General features: G+C 45.7%; 1 protein-coding gene across 1 annotated transcript in view; it reads right to left on the reverse strand.

The window, feature by feature from the left end:
* Positions 1–2,344: 2,344 nt before the first annotated feature.
* Positions 2,345–19,171, reverse strand: part of LOC147679439 (P2X purinoceptor 7-like) — a 512,498-nt gene continuing 495,671 nt past the window's right edge. Inside the window, exon 13 of the mRNA XM_086943008.1 lies at positions 2,345–4,053. Within this exon, the coding sequence (XP_086799134.1) occupies positions 3,568–4,053 (486 nt within the window). The 3' untranslated portion in view covers positions 2,345–3,567. The remainder of the gene's footprint in view (positions 4,054–19,171) is intronic.

The following is a 19,171-nucleotide window of genomic DNA, read 5'->3' on the forward strand; positions in this document are numbered from 1 at the left end:
GGTTTAGGTAGGGAGTGAGGATAAATGACCGCAGAGCATAGGCGCTGTCACCTAGGTGAGAAAGAGAGTGCCATTAATTACATACACTTACACTTTCATCATCAGTATCCATCAGGGTGTGTCACAGTGATTTACCTAGCAGGTATCCTTCTCCAAATTCTCCCGCAGCCAGGCGCGTGTAGATCCCACTATTCTGGAAGATGTATGAGTCATGGGTGCTCCCTAGAAATGTGGCCACTATTTCGGTGATTATGCTGGCAGCATCGCAGATTACTTGCACATTTATGGAGTGGGTGGATTTTCTGTTTCTGTAGATCTACTCAGTGGCTGCAAGTGGGCAGATTGGAATGCATGTCCCATCAATGCACCCTATGACATGCAGGAAGGAACTGTGCCATTTGGTAGAAATCAGTCTTGGTTTTCAGCAGTTCCGCCTGTGTGTTTGGGAAGCTTATGTAGTGATGCATTCTCTGCAACATGTCATCTAGGAACTTCTTAAAGAAATGGGACAGGCAACTCTGTGACATTCCACCTACCACAGCTATCACCCCCTGGTAACTGCCAGATGCAAGTAGGTGTAGGCTACAGAGCACCTGCACATGAGGTAGTATGGTGTGCGCCCTTGGTGTTGGATGCTATAAGAGTGGGTGCAGGTCCCTTATCAGGTCCAGGATGGTGTGGGGGCTTAGCCTGTACCTTTCATGGATCTCAGCCTCAGTCAGTTGGAAGTGTGAGATGCGCTGTCTGTAAACGCGCTCCTCCCGTCTCTAGATCCTCACTCCTGCTGCCTGTAGACGTAGCCGCCTTGCAATTACATAGAAGGCCGCCATAGTGATCACACTGTTGCATTTTGGGACTGTTTAAATACATTGTACCTGATTACCACCTGCTTTCAGTCAGTGTTAATTACCAACTCCTAAATACCGAATTTAATGCAATTCGGTATTACCGATTTTTCCTACCTCTCTTGTCTTGTTTTGTTTTTACCGTTTCTTATTTACCGATTCGGTATTTGGATGTTCGGTGATTCCAAATCGGTAAATTATGAATCGGTAATAAGGAATCGGTATTTGCCGATTCCTTCGCTACATCGCATGTGCCTATTTAACGGTCGGTAACGGTGAAATTTACCGAATTTCGCCGCTACCGACCGGTATTGGGCCGCCTACATATGGCCCTAAGTCTTTCTGCAAACTAATGGTTAGAATCCTGTGTTTTTCCACAGGAGTCGTATTAGGAAATACTGCTTCCGGTTGGTCAAATTTATCGGCAAGCCAAACAGGCATCTCGTCTTATTCTTGGGGGTGCTTGCCCATAACCGAATTAACCATGACGGGTCTAATTTTTATTGTGGCCAGTCCAACTGGTTGCCCTGCAGCACCAGGTGCCCCCACCTGGATGTTGCATGAAACGTATTGCACTAAAGCCCTAAGCACCCCTACAACAGAGGCATGAAGGACTCTTAAGTCAGCAATGTAACGTGGATGCAGAGTGAGCCCGGCCAGAACAGGCCAAATGGCCCCAGGAATTGACAAGGGACCTAACCAAACCACATCCACTGCGTGGGGAAGGGCGCCATTAAACCAAACGTGATGCTGCCAAGCTGAAATCTGAATCTCCTGTGTCCTATTTGGTGTATACACAGCAGGCACGGCAGAGTGAGTGTAAGTATGGAACGTACCATCGTTTGCGTTAACTGCTAGAAACGTAATCCACGAGCAGAAAAGCTCAAATGGGTGTGTAGCGTCTGCACTCACTACCAAAAGAACTGCCATGCATTCACCGGGCACTCCAAACGCCGTCAAATGATTGCAAAGGGGTACCCGACTATGCGAGGTGATATCAACTTTACCCATGTGGACACAGTAGAGAAAAAACAACCTGTATTAGGTGTAGCACAAACCGGTAGTAATTCAAAGAACAAACCTTTCAAGCTTGAATGAACCTATAATTTATCCATATACGAAGGTCAATCCGTCACAACTGTTAACCGGAAACAGAAGTGAGGGTGTTGTGGACTGATGTAAGCACTACACGAGTGTCTTGAATAGAAGACCAAACGTTAGGTGCGCTATGTTGCAGGGATTCTGCTCATGCACATAACTGTTCAGGAAACCAGAACCTCAGTGAATTGTGGTGTACCAAAAAACTCATCTCAGAACCCAGAACCTCTATCCCACTAGCGTCAGTGTCTCATTAGCTCTCCGTCCTAGATCGAAGCTACCAATGATTAGACAACCCAAAACATGCGACTTAGGGTACTCTAAGGAATGGTGGGAATCAAGAACACTCTTTCGTTTTTATTCTCATACCACTCCACACCGTGAGTAATCAGAGACACAGAAAAGTTTAAAATGTTTATTTTTAACTACGTGCTCTAAGATGCAGTATTTTGGCTAACCTAAGCAGGCATATGATTAGAAATAAACAGACAGCATTGTTACAATTCCATAAAACACAAAGGAAGAAATCATGTTATAATGATAGCAGAAACAGGTCCTTATAGCGCCTTGTGTACCACCCTCCCCTTGCCAGTAACTAGGTTTTATAATAATAGAAGGTCTCTTAGGCTTCAATGGGGAACCCCATACCTCCAAGATCAGCAGAGGTGAATCACATCTCAGGATCAGCAAAGCTCTCTGTCTCTGGAAAGGATATTCTTCCAAGTGCTCGAATCATGCATGCAATGCAATATTAAAGCACTTGGATTTCGGTTGGGTGCAGCTGTGTGTGTGTTATGTCTAGAGCGTGGGCTGATCAACCTGAATCACAGCATACATTGTTATTCTAACCTTGAAGATTTCTGCACGCGGTGTAAGTCTAGGGAGGTGAAGAAAATAAAGCATTCTAACTTGCAACAACAGCTACCTACAGTGTTGGGTGCAAAAAAAGCGGCAAAGTGACAACATGGCGTTAAACTTCTAAAACGCTTATGCTAACATAGCAATGGGTGCAATTAGAACCCTGCCCTCACTACAGGCCCACACCCTACCACTCCCCACCATGCAGATCATGGCAGGTTATACCCAGAGTGGCAGTGGTGCTGCTTGTAAAAAACTACTAGGATAAGGAAGTGGAAAAAGTTTACAGAAAAGGAATGAAAACTTTGTGTGCCAACTAGCTCAACCTATCTTGCCAACAAAAATAAATAGTTGGCATGTGGGGCATCTTCCTCTCACGGTCTTTGCCTACTTACTGAGTGTTGTATGGGTCACAACATGATTGGTAATTCAGCATCAGCACCCAGGAAGTAGAGAAGCACTACGGGAGGCCAAGCTGATTGGGGGCAATGCCTTATTAAGAACCGAATTAAGAACGTTTTACAATATAAAACACATTCTTATTTTGAACTGGGTGGATGAGGGACATCTGTCAAAAAGTAGAGCTGTCCCATCTACTATATTAAGAGTGCATTGACATGAAAAGCACTGTAAATATTGTGGGTGGGATATCTGGCACTTTTTGGCATATGCTCTGCTCCACCAACCTTTACACAAGGCTCAAAGACAGAAATATTTTATCCTGATGATCTTATTATTTCTGTAATGCTATTAAAATGAGGGGCAATTAGCAGCACAATCTACAAGTGATTGGTTTTGGAGGCTCTGGGTCTACTGACGCAGTTGTGCTTGGATACATCTCCAGAATTATCTGTTTGCAGCAGCTTGGTATTACAGCATAGGTCTCAACCTCGTCGGAACCGAACCGCCAGAGGATGTACTGCTCATACGCACAGTGTCGCAACTTGTCGTTGATGTCGGCGCTGTGCAAGTCCAATAAAGGCTCTTTGTAGAGTAGAATGAACTCCAGCGTCGGCCTAGACAGGACGAGGCGTACAAAGTGCGGGGCAGTGGTGATGCAATCGCCCTTGCTCTTTCGACAACACAGCTGCTCCTTCCTTTCTTCCATATTCTGGCACATATCGCAGACACACCACGGCGCGCTTTTAGGGGTGCTTTTTTCAGACCTGTTGAGCAGCGGCAAATCTTCCGGATTTTGAGAAACAAGAACCGGCAGTTGAACGTCTCTCATATTGCTGATGTTCCTCTGCAACTGAAAGATTAGAAAGATTAGATAAGGCACTGTACACATAATTAATGCTTGCATTAGCTTTGTTAAAACCCTCAGAACTGTACAGCCCTTGTACTTTTTTTTTATATAGTAGCAACATTTTCTTCTCAAAACGTTGACGAACAAACACAGGTTCCTTTATAGTTTTTAATTTCAATTTAATTTATTTAAATAGAAAGTGTAGAACGCAGTTATAAAGGTAATTCAACAGGCAGGAATAAAATGATCACATTGTCAATTATAAGGAAAAACATAGAAAGTGCAGGTTTGTTAGATTACTTAAAATGCCTCAGGATTCCAGAAGAGTTTTCTCCATTGCATGACCCTGATGAAGATCATTGTGCTCTAAAGCTGTAAACTAGTGTCTACATTCCTTTAACTGCTGAGCACTTTATAATGTAGCCAGATCTTGTTATTTTGCCGTCTCGTTGTTATTATTTCTCCCACTTTAATATACCAAATGTATTTTACTTTTCTCTGTTCTTTGTAATTCCCTTTGTTGTACACATGGCTCCTGGAAATCTCTACCAGGCGGGAAACTAGAGCCAAATTTCGGGGGGGGGGGGGGGGGGCGGGTCGGTTGGGGGGGGGGGGGGGGGGGGGGGGGGGTTGACCAATTTTTCGGGGGGTGCTCATTATTCGAACCATAGACAGAGTGACTGAAAGAAGGGGTTAAAACACAACAAAAGCCTAATTTACATGTAAATGGTCTTTTACAGACCTGTTAAGTACTCGGGTGCGGCTGCAATTAGATCGTCGACAGCCCGCAAAGCTGTGTCAGCCCGGGCTGACACAAACGACGGGGGGGGCGGTGTCTGAAGTCCCGTGAGCCCAATGGGTGTTGCGCGCCTGATCTCTACATTGTTTTGCATTTCACTGTTGCATATTGTAACTTTTGCTTGATTTGTAAAGTGCTCCTATGTCTATTTGGCCTTCTATGTGCTATATAAAACGACAAAATCAAGAAATGAGAGTAGTCTTTGAAATGTTGTCCAACTATGGGAGAGGTGCTTTTTTGTGTAGATAGCTGAGCCCTTTAGAACGTCCATTAATTCTTTCTGTTTCAAATTATGCAAAATAAATGAGCTAAAATGTACATTTCAACTACATGCTGGTACCATGTGCGTTCCTTCTGTATGGATTCAGAGATACACTCTTGTCTGATTAATAACTTCAAGATTATGCATATAAAGATTCAAAAAGAACTGTGCTTAATGTTTGAGAGTGTGCACCATGGGAATTATATTAAGGGACTTGTGGTGGGTATGAGTTTCGATAACTCTATTTTGGTCCAGTGGGTAGTAGGGGAAGCCATCACTCACCGTGGTTGGCATGAGAGATTAACTTACAAAGAGGCTTCTTAAACTTTAGAGCTCCCCCCACCACATCCACATCCCTATCCCACTGGCTGATGCTTGTAGCTGGGTGAGCCATGAATGCCCACAATCACTTCCTCTTCCCAACTCAGTTCTGTTCCCCAGTGCCTTTGTGTGCTGTCCAGAAAAAATCAGTGGGCTAGGCCCTACCAATCACTTCCTTGTCACTGCTGCGGCTAACACTGGGAGCACAAGCCCTGCTGCCTTGATCATGCTGCAGCCAACACAGCGCGCAGTGAGTTAACTGCAATTGTGGATTAGTCCCTTTAGAATGTAGATATAATAGGAAGTATGTGTCCTATAAAAAAATCCATGATTTATTTACGCATTTTGTGGTCTTATAGCGATGAACATAAATTCTCTCTGCGGTGCATTTGCCTCTGGTCCTATCCCTACTAGTATTCTCGTAGGGTTAAGCGTTGTTTGAATATCTAAGGATAGATCCAAGAACTTTTCTATATCTCTAATTAGAGTGTGTAATTGATGGCAGGTAGCAAATATATGTATCATATCTGCCTCTAATGAATTACAGCGTGGACACAATGTACCGGTAGTGCCACCCCATTTTGCCACCCCATTTTGCTATTCTTGCTGGTGTAAAATACAGTGAATATAGCGTTTTATAATGTTGTGATTGTAAGGGGGCAGAACAAAGAACTGTACGCCCCAAGTCCAAGGACTCCTCAAACCAGCCTACTTCTCCGTTTAGTTTCTCTGCCCACTTCCTACTGTATTTCTCTCTATCATCAGCTTTCCCTTCTATAAGACTTGCGTAGAAACTGCGGATAGTGCAATCCCCCCCTAGCCTAATTTTCTCCAGTATTTCAATTTTGGCGAAGCCCGCCGGTCCTCCCCGTTTGGTGTTTAAAAAGCTCCTCACTTGCAAATATTTTAAAAAGTCCCGCCTATCTACTTCAAATTTATTTACCAAATCTGAAAACTGCACGAGTCCCTCCGAATCCATCACGTCCCCAATCTGTTGAATCCCCTTCTCTGTCCATCCTGCAATTACCACATCAGCAAAGACTGCTACTGGAAAGGACCTATTTTTTACAACCTGGTATACCAATTAAATCTCCCCAGACCAGATCTCTTTAGAAGAGCATTCCAGATGTTGATAGCTGCCCCTACTGTCTTAAACTTTGTCTTTTTGTAGTATCCGAAGTCAGTACAATTTAGAAAGCAATTTTCCGCCTCCGCCCCTAGAACCGCAGCATAGATTTTGGTGGAATAGTTCGTAATTCTTTGGTCGGTACCACCGCCGCCCAACAACCCCTGCATATATTGTATGGCAGCTGCCCAGTAGTATAGTCTAAAATCTGGTGCGCCCCACCCAACCCTCTCTCTCGGCAGGGATATGAACCTTTAGGCCCTCCGTGTCTTTCCCTGTGCCCATATGAATCTGTTTAGGATTGTCTCGAGTGCATTCAACCAACTATTTTCGAAAAATAACGGGATCGACCTAAAAAAGTTTTTAAAAAATGGCAATATTAGCATCTTGATTACGTTAGTACAGCCCACTAAAGATAAATGCAAATTGTTCATTCTTTCTAGGTCTAACTTTACCCTATCCATTAAGGGGGCCATATTACTCTGTACCACTGTATCTAGATCCGCTGAGACTGCCACTCCCAGATATATTGCCGAACTTACCACCCTTTGATCGTTGCAAACTACAAACCTTCGGCACACACCCGCTCTCAATTGGAGCCGACCTATACCATACCCACACTCTCTAACATCTAGGAATGAATCTTTGCCCTCTGGCTATTTTTGTTCAATGATCCAATGCTTTCCAGCTAGTTTTGTGCTCTATAAACACACATATATTAATACCTGCAATGCTCCTCACAGATGCAAAACATGATACAAATGGCCAAATGCAATATAATTAAGGTTCAATGTTTTTGTTTTTACAAATCAATGTGTTTTTTGAGTGATTTTAAATACTATCAGCCACGATTGCCAGGCGAATACCTGTGAGGATTGACAAGTAAAGGAGTTTTTAAAAAAGAGAGAAACTTTAGTATCGAGAAATTATAGTAACAAGGCTCAAACAAAGTTGTGCATTAGATTGATACTAAAATGTGCATGTTGTCATACCAGCGTATTGATCTAAAATCAATGGGTGTTCATATTATTGAAATGTGCCGGGCATTCAAGTTAAAATATACAGTTATGGATTAAATACATTTGAAAACATTTATGGCTAAATACAGATGGACATGTCAAAACAATAAATACTAGAAAACCAGCAGCTCTAAATGTAATCCATCATTAAACAATACTTTTATTTAGCCTAACCTTGCCAACCACTGTCCAACACAACCCACCGCTAAACAACATGAAACAAGGTCCTGAATTAACAGACCACTTTGACTCCTAAAGGAGACTGTAAGGGGCACCAAAGTTCTGATAGACTCTGGGACCATGAGAGGTTATGAAACATAACATAGCAAAGCAGGCCAACAAAACAAATCACCTGGTTATCAGCACATTGGCAGGAGTCGGCAATCTACAGGGAACAGTATTTTCAACCCCTGGTGGATGCATCTGATCTCATCTACTGGTCACCACCAGGATCTTCTGCAGATTAGACGTGGTCAATTTCAGGTTTTGTGGCCTGTCAGTGTTCTACAATTATTAGCTTCAAAGAGCACAGAATTTAGAAGTCGTGTTGGTCACAAGAAAGACAACCGCACCTTTCGGAGGATGGTAGGGAGTCTCTAGCTTTCTACTCAGACAGGATGGAGTCCAACTTTCCATGCATCGTACACAAGTGTGTCATGTGTACAGGAACCAAGAAAAGAGACCTGCTGCGTCATTGCCCCACAGTCTGACACATCCAACAGTGCTCTACTCATAGACATGAATCCAGAGCTAGACATGGCCTGGCCTGTTGTAAAAGGCAAGTAAACCGAAGACAATGGTGCAACATATCTGGTATTAGAAGGGCACCACCACCTTCATCCAACTTCATCCAAGACTTAGTTTGGATGAAATATCTCATGATGATAACATTGCAGCCTTGGTGTTAGCCTGTTGCAAACCTACCGATGATCTGGCCACAGTAGCTGGAGCTAAAAAGTCTAAATGTCAAATGAACCATGTTTGGTTTAAAGAACTGCTGTTTTGCTACTCCGAGCGCAGTAATGATAATAATTGAATTCTCATAATTAACCAGAGGAAGATGTGCAACCAACCTATTGCCATCAATTAGGAGTTACCTAACTGACTAGTGACTGTTGCCTCTCTAGAAATAGTCCCCCTGCTCACCACAGGGTGAGAGCTTAGATTCATCACCGCCTGCATGTATCTTATTCGTCTAAACCAGAGTTCTACAAAGTCGGTCCTGGACAGCCAGATGCATGTCCGATTTTAAGATAACTAAATGTATCTAAATGGGGATATGCTAACAATCTGGCCTGCATCGTGCCCTCCAGGACTGACTTTGGAGAACAATGTCCAAAACATTTAAGATGGAGTACCTAGAAAGAGAGAGACATGGCAGAGCGAGAGAGGTACATACAATTTACATCCACCTGCTAGGTAAGGTCATTGCATAAACCAGCGACGGCCTGTGTTCTTTGAAAGTGGTGGGCTGTAGTACCCGACAGGAGTTCATACCATTTGTTTCACAAATTGCCTCCCATATTGAGTTCCCTCACATTAAGACTCAGAATAACAAACATGTTGCACTGAGTTTGTGTCACAAAAGCGAGGCAAACCGGTACCAAATATTTTTTTATTTACTTTCCAACACAAAACTTGTTTTGTGCTGGAAAGTTGCCTGAAAGAAACATAAAGCAGTGCAAAGCTTTTATTTTCCCTAACGTTGCCTACTTTGAAAGTGTGCTGAACTGTACAACACACATCTGAAGTAGGGCAAGTTTTAAAGTTCGTTAAAGCATAGTATTTTGTATTTGAGGGGGCACCCTCCTAGTACAAATCCTATGCTAGGCTCACGCAGACACCTTCGCACTATGGCACACAAGTGTGCGCGTGGTGATTGGCAGACTAATTGTGCACCATCACTAGGGAGAGAGCAGGGCAGTGCCATATATTTGTAGATATGACCAGTTCTTGATTTGTGAAAAACGGAAGGGCCAGGGCCCTTATCAGGAAGCCACTGCAGCGTGCACCACCCATTACCCCTTCCGGCGCTGCCAATAATAGTACCAACTGAACTACTGGCCAACTAACTACCTCTACAAGTGTGACAATATAGACTAGTCCAAGCCATCAAAGCTATTAGAACGTCGTGGAGTAGTCTGAATTGTAATTTTTAATGGATGATGAATTATTAAATAGTGCTGTTATGCGCATATCATAATTAAACATACAGCTTCACCATGTGGTATACTGTAATTAGTGCCGGTGTTGAGAAATAAGTGCAAGTGCTAAGCACCAGAAAGCACCGGCTCAAATTAAGCATTGGAAATGACTCTTTCTTGCTCTCTCCCTCTCACACAATGCAGGAACCTTGGGTCCTGCGCTACGTTGTGTAAAAGTTTTGATAATCTGAGCCTTCGTCTCTATCTCCTCATTCACTCTAACTCTCATGTTCTCACTTGCTCATTCACATTCCCACTCCCACGGCTTATAGAGAGGCGTGCAGTCTGGGCTCGCAGCGCGGCGCACCAAAGACAAGCCCGTCTGCGCCCGCCCACCCGTTGCCTGCCACCTGCCTCACTGCCCGTTCTCTATTATACCTCAAATCTTTTATCTACATCCACCTGGTGATCTCCACACACATGGCCAACCTACAATATACGAGTCAGGACCTCCATTTCCCCCCTCTGAGCAAAATATCAATTTTTCCCACACAATGCACACCATAGAGAGCCAAGATGGTCTATCCTCTACTCTAACGAGCCACAACAGGCTAGATAATAACGACTCAATGTTTAACTCTAACAACATAACAGGGTTATATTGTAATGCTCGATCCCTCCCTAAGCATGACATAGAAATCTGGACTCTACTTGATTTTGAGAAACCAGATCTCTTCTTCATCATGGAAAACTGGCTCCATGAGTCCTCCGCCGCTGACATTTCCTTAGCCTTCCCCCATGACTACCAGCTGAGTAGAGTGGACAGGAATGATAAGAGGGGTGGCAGTCTAGCCATTGCATTTAGAGCCAACACCAAATTTACTATAATTGATACTCTTAGTGCAGACTGGGCAGAAATTTGTATCTTTAAAATTAACAGCCTATCTAAGCGATCCTGGATGGGAGCTATACTCTACTGCCCCCCAGGCAGTAAAGCCCACTTCTCTAGTCCTCTCAAGGAAATGATCGCCCTCGTGATATGGCTGCTGATAATTTTCTGCTACTGGGATTATCATATTGATCTCTCCAATGACCCACATTCAATTGATCTCATTTCCAGCTTAAGCACCTTGGGGCTTAAACAAACAGTGAATGGTCCCACCCACATAGCCGGCCACAACTTAGATCTCTTATTTACAAATTCTGCCAATGTAAAGGTTGACCCACCTCTGCCTGTTCTCTGGTCTGACCACTGCCTGTTGAAATTCGATATACCGATCATATCTACCTGCAAAAAAGACTCTGTAACAGAACCAATATGGGGTAGGCCCTGGAATAAAATAAATCTGGAATCTTTCTCCTCACATTTTATCATTCCCCTGCTGTTTAATCTTAACCACCCTAATGATGCAGCCAATCTGCTAGAAGTTGCTATCTGTCAGGCCCTTGACAAAATTGCCCCAAAGAAAAAAGTTAAACGTTTTCACAAATCCTCACCCTCGTTCACTCCTGATTTAAAAATAGAACAAGCATTTACAATGCAATGGTTTTGCCTTTGTTAAAGTTAGAGCGATTGGCATTGCTCTTGACATTATTTTTATTTATGGGTTTTTTTTAACATAAATAAATGGCATTGAATTGACCCCTTGTAACCGAATATGAAACTGGGTTAGTGGCAGAACAGTCACCTGAGAGGGGCTGCAGCAGGGGAGGTGATTGGGGGAGGGGAGAGGGGTTGAGGGGAGATGGTAGGTGGGGTGAACATGCAAAAACTAGAGGTGGGCTAGAAGGTTCGACCCAGATGCCCTGTTCTGGTTCGGCTCGAGGTCCTCTGGCAGTCTCGAGCCAAAAGCAAGCAGAGCCGAGAAGCAGGTGCTACTGCTGGGTGGAGAAACTAAGAAGAGAGGGCGAAAGGCAGAGCAAAGGAGCCTCAGCAAAGCATTCTAGAGCCAAAGAGAGAGAGAGAGTGCGGAAGAGAAAGAGACAAAAAGAGAGACAGAGGAGGAGGGAGAAAACGAGGGGGCGAAAAGAGAGAGTAGCAGACTAAGGAGAGAGAAACTGACAGAGAGCGAAGGATGGAAAGAGCAAGGAAGAGAAAGAGACAAAAAGAGAGACAGAGGAGGAGGGAGATAACGAGGGGGGCGAAAAGAGAGAGTAGCAGACTAAGGAGAGAGAAACTGACAGAGAGCGAAGGATGGAAAGAGCAAGGAAGAGAAAGAGACAAAAAGAGAGACAGAGAGGAGGGAGATAACGAGGGGGCGGAGAGAGAAAGTGACATAGAGAGCGAAGGATGGAAAGAGCAAGGAAGAGAAAGACAAAAGGAGAGACTGAGGAGGTAGAAAACGAAGGAGGGGTGAAAAGAGAGAAACGGACCGAGGAGGGAGGAACTGACAGAGAGCGAAGGATGGAAAGAGCAAGGAAGAGAAAGAGACAAAAGGAGAGACCGAGGAGGTAGAAAACGAAGGAGGGGTGAAAAGAGAGAAACGGACCGAGGAGGGAGAAACTGACATAGAGAGCGAAGGATGGAAAGAGCAAGGAAGAGAAAGCCGAGGCAGAGAGCGAGATGGAGCGAGGGTGATGGCTTAGCTCGTTTTGGCTGCTAGAGCCAGGCCCCTTACCCAAGTCTTCTCTGGCCTGCCCACTGTTACCGACGACTCGTAAAGGCCTCAAAATCACAACGTAGTTTGTGTACACAAACACTTTGTATGAGTCTTTCCACTATAAAAGCGCATTTAAATGTGATCATAAAGTTAATGTTTCCACGGCAGGAAAGGGTTTGAATAACTACCATGCTGGGAGGGGTGCTGGGGGGCTATGCAACTCAACAAGTGGGGTATACATGCAAATAACAAGAGGAGACTTACGATGTGTAGATTTCCAACCTTTTTCAAAATGTTTGTGAATTGACCCCTGTATTTTTATCAGTTAAATAAAAAAATTGCTAAAGTAGATAGGCCTATTCTCCTCAACTCCAGCAGATACCTTAATGCGAATGCCCTTCGATAAAGTTATGTGTAACCTTTGGGTATGTGTAATTTTTGGGTACACCAACATATTCACAATTTCAACTGAACTAGTGTGGCTTCAAACCATCTTTTGTACATACTCAAATAGGATCTTCCTTTTCCCAAAAGCTTCCTTGACACTAATGCAGCATCCCCAAAGATTTCGAAATTTCCAAAAACAAGCAAATTGGACCAGTACAGCACAGGCAGCCATTTCCATCGCGCCCGGCTCAGCAGGGTCGCACGGGGTGTCAGCGACCCCCCTCGCGTGCGGTATTTCACAGCCTCGACTGTAATGAGATGCGGCGCGCTCGCACGGACAATTACTGCTTGAAATTTGTGTTTCTTAATATACTCCATCTCCAGTGGGAAGCCGCTACCTAATCATCAGCATAAAGTAAACATTAGCGGTGAAGGATGAATCCACAGATTCTCATCTGCTAGTTGGACGGGGAGGTAGGGGCAAGCAGGGGGATTCGCAAGGACCTCATTATAGTTTGCAAGGAGGGGGAGGAGGGCGGGAACGGGTACACACTTTATTAATTGTACACGCCATAAAGATATTTCTCTCTGGGGTGCCGTGTTTGTACAGCCTTTAAGCTCGCTGGCCTTCCTGTGCGCTCTGGGTCCCCTCCCGCCGGGCTGCAACGGCGGCCTTCCTCCACCTCCCCTCTCTCTGCCAACCCGAAGATGGATCTGCCAATCCCGGTGCTCAGAGTCCCTTGTTACTGTCCTCCTCTCATCAACAATACATAAGATGAACTGTCAGGGGCCTCAGAGTATCACTGGAACCCCGTCGACTAGAATACACATTCCTTGAGGACTGCTGAGGTTGTATGGAAAGCCACATCTTGTATTCTCTACAGGGCACAGGGGTGACGCGGATACATCACATATTTGACTATTTACCAACCCATGAAACACATGAGCAGTAGGCCACTCTGCCACTTCCCCGCCTCCCTCCCGGGGTGCCGTTCTTACCTGCTGGACGGGGGTGTTGGGCCCCGGAAACCTGCTGAAACCGTTTCGGTAGGGTGAGGGGGCCAGGAGCCGGGTCCGGGTGGAGTGCGGCCGCCGCGCTGTGTCTGTGTCCGGGCTCCGGGGGCGGGGAAGGAGTGGGGAGGAGCCGTAGGAGGAGTGGAAGGCGGGCACCCCCGACAGAGCCACCCCCAGCCGCGCCACCCACCAGGGAGTACGTTTTAATACAGGGTGGAAGCAGGGGGCGGGAAGGGGTAAAATCGGCAGGGGGCGGGAAGGGGTAGAATCGGCTGCGTGAAGGAGGGGGCGGCGGCGGAACTACCACAATTCATCATTTACAATGGTTCTCCGGAGGGTCGACAGTGCAGGATCATGGAAGCCAATGGAATTATGAGGCAAAAAAATTTAAATTATGCAGCAGAGCAGATTAACGGGCATTGTAGAGCAGGAACGGGGGCCGGAGACACGGGGGGCGGGAACGGGCATTGTAGAGCGGGAAAGGGGGCCCGGAGACACAGGGGCGGGAACGGGCATTGTAGAGCGGGAAAGGGGGCCCGGAGACACGGAGAGCGGGAGGGGGGCGGGAACGGGCATTGTAGAGGAAAGCACGGTCACCAGCGGGAGGGGGGCGGGAACGGGGATGGGAGACGCTGCGAGCAGGAGAGGGGGTGGGAACAGCGGAAAATTAAAGCAAGCACTCACCTGGACTTCTTCCGGGTGCCTTCAATGCCGGACCAGATTCGGGGGCGTTCCCGGCTTTTGGCTGACGTCGCGTGACGTCGGCAAAAGCCAAAGAATCTCGGGAACGCCCCCGAATCTGGTCCGGCATTGACGGACAGGCCCATCGTCCAATGGCTATGCTCCATTTATGGAGCTAGCCAATAAATGACGGGGGCCGTTCCAAAGCACCCTACAGTTCTCATTAGGTTTTCGCCTGCGCGAAAAAGCTGCGCAGAGCGCAGCTTTCGCCAGGCAAAACCTAAAAATTAGCGGCCTGGAAGGCCGAACGTAAATGGAGACCCTCAAAAAGCCTCATTGATCGAAATGATTATACATTTTTACATAGGCGTTATCTAGATCACATTGCCTCTGCAATTTTTTTTACCTGAGAGAAACAATTAATAAAGCCTCCATTTCACATAAACAATTGTTTAAGATTCTGAAATAATTTACAAACCATGCTTCTATTCAGCCCCCATAACTAGCTTCACAGGAGTGGGTTGAATCTCTATCTACCTTCTTTGTAAATAAAATTGACAGTATCGACAGCCAGTTTCCCCACACTACCACTCAATCGCCAATTCAGAGAATAGATGACAATTGCTCTTTGATGGCTACTACCCTTAATGAATTCTTTGAATTCACGCTGGAAGAAGTCACCCTGGCACATAAGAGGGTGAAATCGGGTTCTCCCACTGACCCAGTTTCCTCTCAGGTTCTTTCAAAAATCAGTCTAGCTGTTATTTCAAGCTTAACTAGACTTTTTAACCACTCGTTACTAAATTCCTCGGTACCTGCCAGGTGGAAGGAGGCTATAGTTAGACCCATACTAATGAAGCCCACCTTAGATCCTGAACTGCCAAACAATTATCAACCAATCTCCCTTCTTCCCCTGTTCGGTAAAATCCTGGAGTCACTTATAAATGGGCAATTAATCAAACACCTGAAAAACAATAAAGTGTTAGATCCTTCTCAGTCAGGATATGGGGCCTTCCATAGCACCGAAACAGCCCTACTAGAAGTGGTGGATAGCATAACACTCTCTCTGGACAACCGAAAATTCCGCCATCTTTGTCCTTTTGGATCTGTCGGCTGCCTTTGACACCATCTCACACTCCATCCATTTGGAGCGACTGTGGCAGTCGGGTGTCTGAGGCCCTGTATTGGCTTGGTTCAGGTGTTACTTGCGTGATCGAACTTCCAGTTTCAAATCGGTGCTTTTAACTCCAAGAGCCAATCTATCAACAGGGGTGTCCCCCAGGGATCCATTTTGAGCCCTACGCTCTTCAACTTATATGTATCCCCTCTGGCCAAAGTTATCAAGGCCCAGGGCTTCGACGCACTGTTGTACGCCGATGTTTTTATAAGTGACTGGATGAATAACAACCAGCGGAAGTTGAATCCGGAGAAAACTGAGCTTATCCTCACCGGTGGGTTGGCTAACCCTTGGCTCTCCAATTTTTGGCCCCCTAAACTTGGTAATCCCCCTACACCAGCTGTCTCCTCAAAGGGTTTGGGGATTATTATTTGTAATTATCTGTCTATGAAAGCCCAAATCAGCTCGGTAGTCTCTATTGGCTTCTTTCAGTTGCGGAAAATAAAGATCAGCAGATTTCTGAGCAGGGAAGCCATGATTGCGGTCATTCTGGCTTTAGTGATCTCCCGTCTGGATTATGCCAACTCATTATAAGTGGGCATTCCAGCTTACCAGCTTCGTCGTCTTCAGCAAGTTCAAAATGAGGCGGCCAGGCTGATTTTTCATCAGCCTAAATGGCATCACGTCAGCCCACTAATGAAAAGCTTACAATGGTTCCATGCGAGCAAGCAGTGCATTTTTAAGATGGGCTGCACTATTCTTAAAGCATTACATGGTAATGGTTCGGCTTTCATCTCGGAGTGTGTCCATTGTTACACTCCCTCTCGTACCCTCAGATCTTCTCATCTCAATCTGCTGCAAATGCCCCTAGCCAAACGGAAGAAGTACGGCGGACTTCGGTTCTCTGTTCTTCCACCATAACTCTGGAATTTTCTTCATGCGGGGCTAAGGTCTTCGTCCTCTTTTACCCAATTTAGGAGGCAGCTTAAGACCTGGCTGTTTACCCAAGCATACCCTGATTGAGCTTCCCTCTTGCCATGGCCTTTATTCTCACTTGAGCGCCAAGAAACCGTTGGTGTACGTGCGCTTAATAAGTGCTTTTAACATAACATAACACATAACATACGCAGTTGTTAATTACTCTCGGATCTGATGTTGCTGATACTAATAATAGATTCTCTCAATGCATGCTGGATATAAACAACTGGATGTTAACTAACAACCTCCACCTAAACGCAAATAAAATGGAAATTGTTCTTTTTGGTAATGCTCAAGCGATTGGTGGCCTTCTACATTGGGTACTTGCCCCCTTCCGAAGGTAACAGCCCACAACCTTGGCGTAATGACTGACAATCAACTTTCCATGTGTGACCATGTCAATCATGTAGCACGCACCTACTATGGGCTAATGCATGCCCTCCCCAAAATCTTGAAATGGATCCCACTACCTTCCCGTATGCCATTGATCCAGAATCATGGGAATGCCCTAGTCGCGTCCATAAACGAAGTACTCCTAATTAAGCTTCAGGTTCTGCAGAATACAGCTGCTATACTGGTTTTAAACCTCCCCCTCTCTCTCCCTCTGCACCCAGCTTGAAGGCTCTCCATTGGCTGCCAGTCAAGAAGTGGATTAATTTTAAAATCTGCTGTCTTGTCCATAAAACTCTCAACGAACAGGGTCCTTATTAATTGGCTAACAAACTGAAAATGTATTAGCCAGCAAGAACTCTTAGTTCTGCTAATAAACATCTATTAATAATCCCGAAGGTTCGTACAGTCAAGAACGGCAGCACAAACTAGCTCCTTCTCTTTGGAACTCCCTGCCACTCCTCCTTCGAACTGAGATTGACCACAAGAAGTTCTGTATGTCCCTCAAGTCCTGGCTATTTTAATCTACCTTATCTTTCCAGTCATCCTTCTTGTCTGTTTCTGAGTCTTGGCAAAAGCGCTATGAGACCCCAGGGTGATATATGCGCTCAACAAGAACCAGAACATAGACACTCACTCTTCCAGACAAACGTACTCATACTTAATAGTTTTCATTCTCTCTTACTAACACACTTACACACCCTTACTGTCTCTGGGCCCTTTTGCTACTGCTACACCATTGACAGCTACACCCCCGGACTCACATCCACTTCCTCTCGCAACTTCCAATCAATCATTAGCTGAACTCTGACAAGACGGAGGCCCTCATCCTCGACCCCACCCCCTTAGCCTGGGACAACTCCTGAACGGCCCCAGAACCCACTGACCACGCACGCAACCTGGAGCTCATCCTCGACTCCGCCCTCGCTATGACCAAGTAGGTCAACGCCGTCTCCGCTTCCTGCTTCAACACCCTCCGAATGCACCGCAGGATCTTCAAATGGATCCCCTCCGACACGAGGAAAACAGTCATCCAGGCCCTCGTCACCAGCAGACTGGACTACGGGAACGCCCTCTACGCAGGAACAACAACCAAGCTCCTGAGACGACTGCAACACATCCATAATGCCTCGGCACGACTAATCCTCGACGTCTCCTGACTTGGCCACATCACACACCACCTGAGAGGCCTGCACTGGCTCCCCGTCAACAGGAGGATCACCTTCAAACTCCTCATCCACGCACATAAAGCCCTACACAACGCCGGACCAGCATACATCAACGACCGACTCAGCTTCTACACCCCCACCCGCAGCCTCCGCTCTGCCAACCTCGCCTTCCCCACAGTTCCACGCATCCGGAAAACCACAGGCGGCGGCAGATCCTTCTCCCACCTCGCCGCCAAGAACTGGAACACTTTCCCTACCGGTCTACGACAGACCCAGGACCGACTGGCCTTCAGAAGACTTCTCAGGACCTGGCTTTTCGATCAGTAGCAGCTCCCCCTCCCCCCCCTACCCTCCCAGCACCTTGAGACCCTCATGGGTATGTAGCTCGCTTTACAAATGTATGATTGATTGATTGATTCCTTCTAACACACTCATACACCTTCACTCACTTCCTCGAACACATGTTCACTTCTTCATACATACTCTCAAACTCAGATTCTCACTTTCACTCTCATGGACTTTCAAACACCCTCACATACACACATTCACTGAATCTCATTCACTCTCAATCACTCACAAGCACACTCACAAACACATACACACATGCATGGACATATTTAATTTTTGTGTTGTTTACCTACACACTTGATGGAACCCCCTGGGTCAGTAATCACAACATCATCCTAAGCCTAATCAGATACTTATCTCCAGTGGTAACCATGGAAGCACGCGGACACACACCAGACTGTGAAAAGCACCTTGAGGACATACCAATGGCATAATAATGCTCTACCACAAATGCCAATAAGACATGCCAACTCTGGTAAATATTCAGTCAAGATATTCCCACTTCAGAATCCCACCTGCCTTTTTGGATACTTGCAACAAAATGGAGGTGCCATTCATTTCACGCTTACATTTCCAAGGGCACATCTAAATGCACACTTTTTCCACTGATCCAATCCTTAGGTTTATCATGCCCCAACCTGAAGAGTCTCTTTGCAAAATGGGAGTGATCGGTTTCAAATAGAATTAAAATCTGCATTTTTTCCTGGCACAGGTTCAGTCTCCTGTCCATGTATTTTTCCAAATTCACTAACAAGATACAAAGCTC

This window comes from Lissotriton vulgaris, chromosome 11 (genome assembly GCF_964263255.1).
Source record: "Lissotriton vulgaris chromosome 11, aLisVul1.2, whole genome shotgun sequence".
In the NCBI taxonomy this organism is placed as follows: Eukaryota; Metazoa; Chordata; class Amphibia; order Caudata; family Salamandridae; genus Lissotriton; species Lissotriton vulgaris.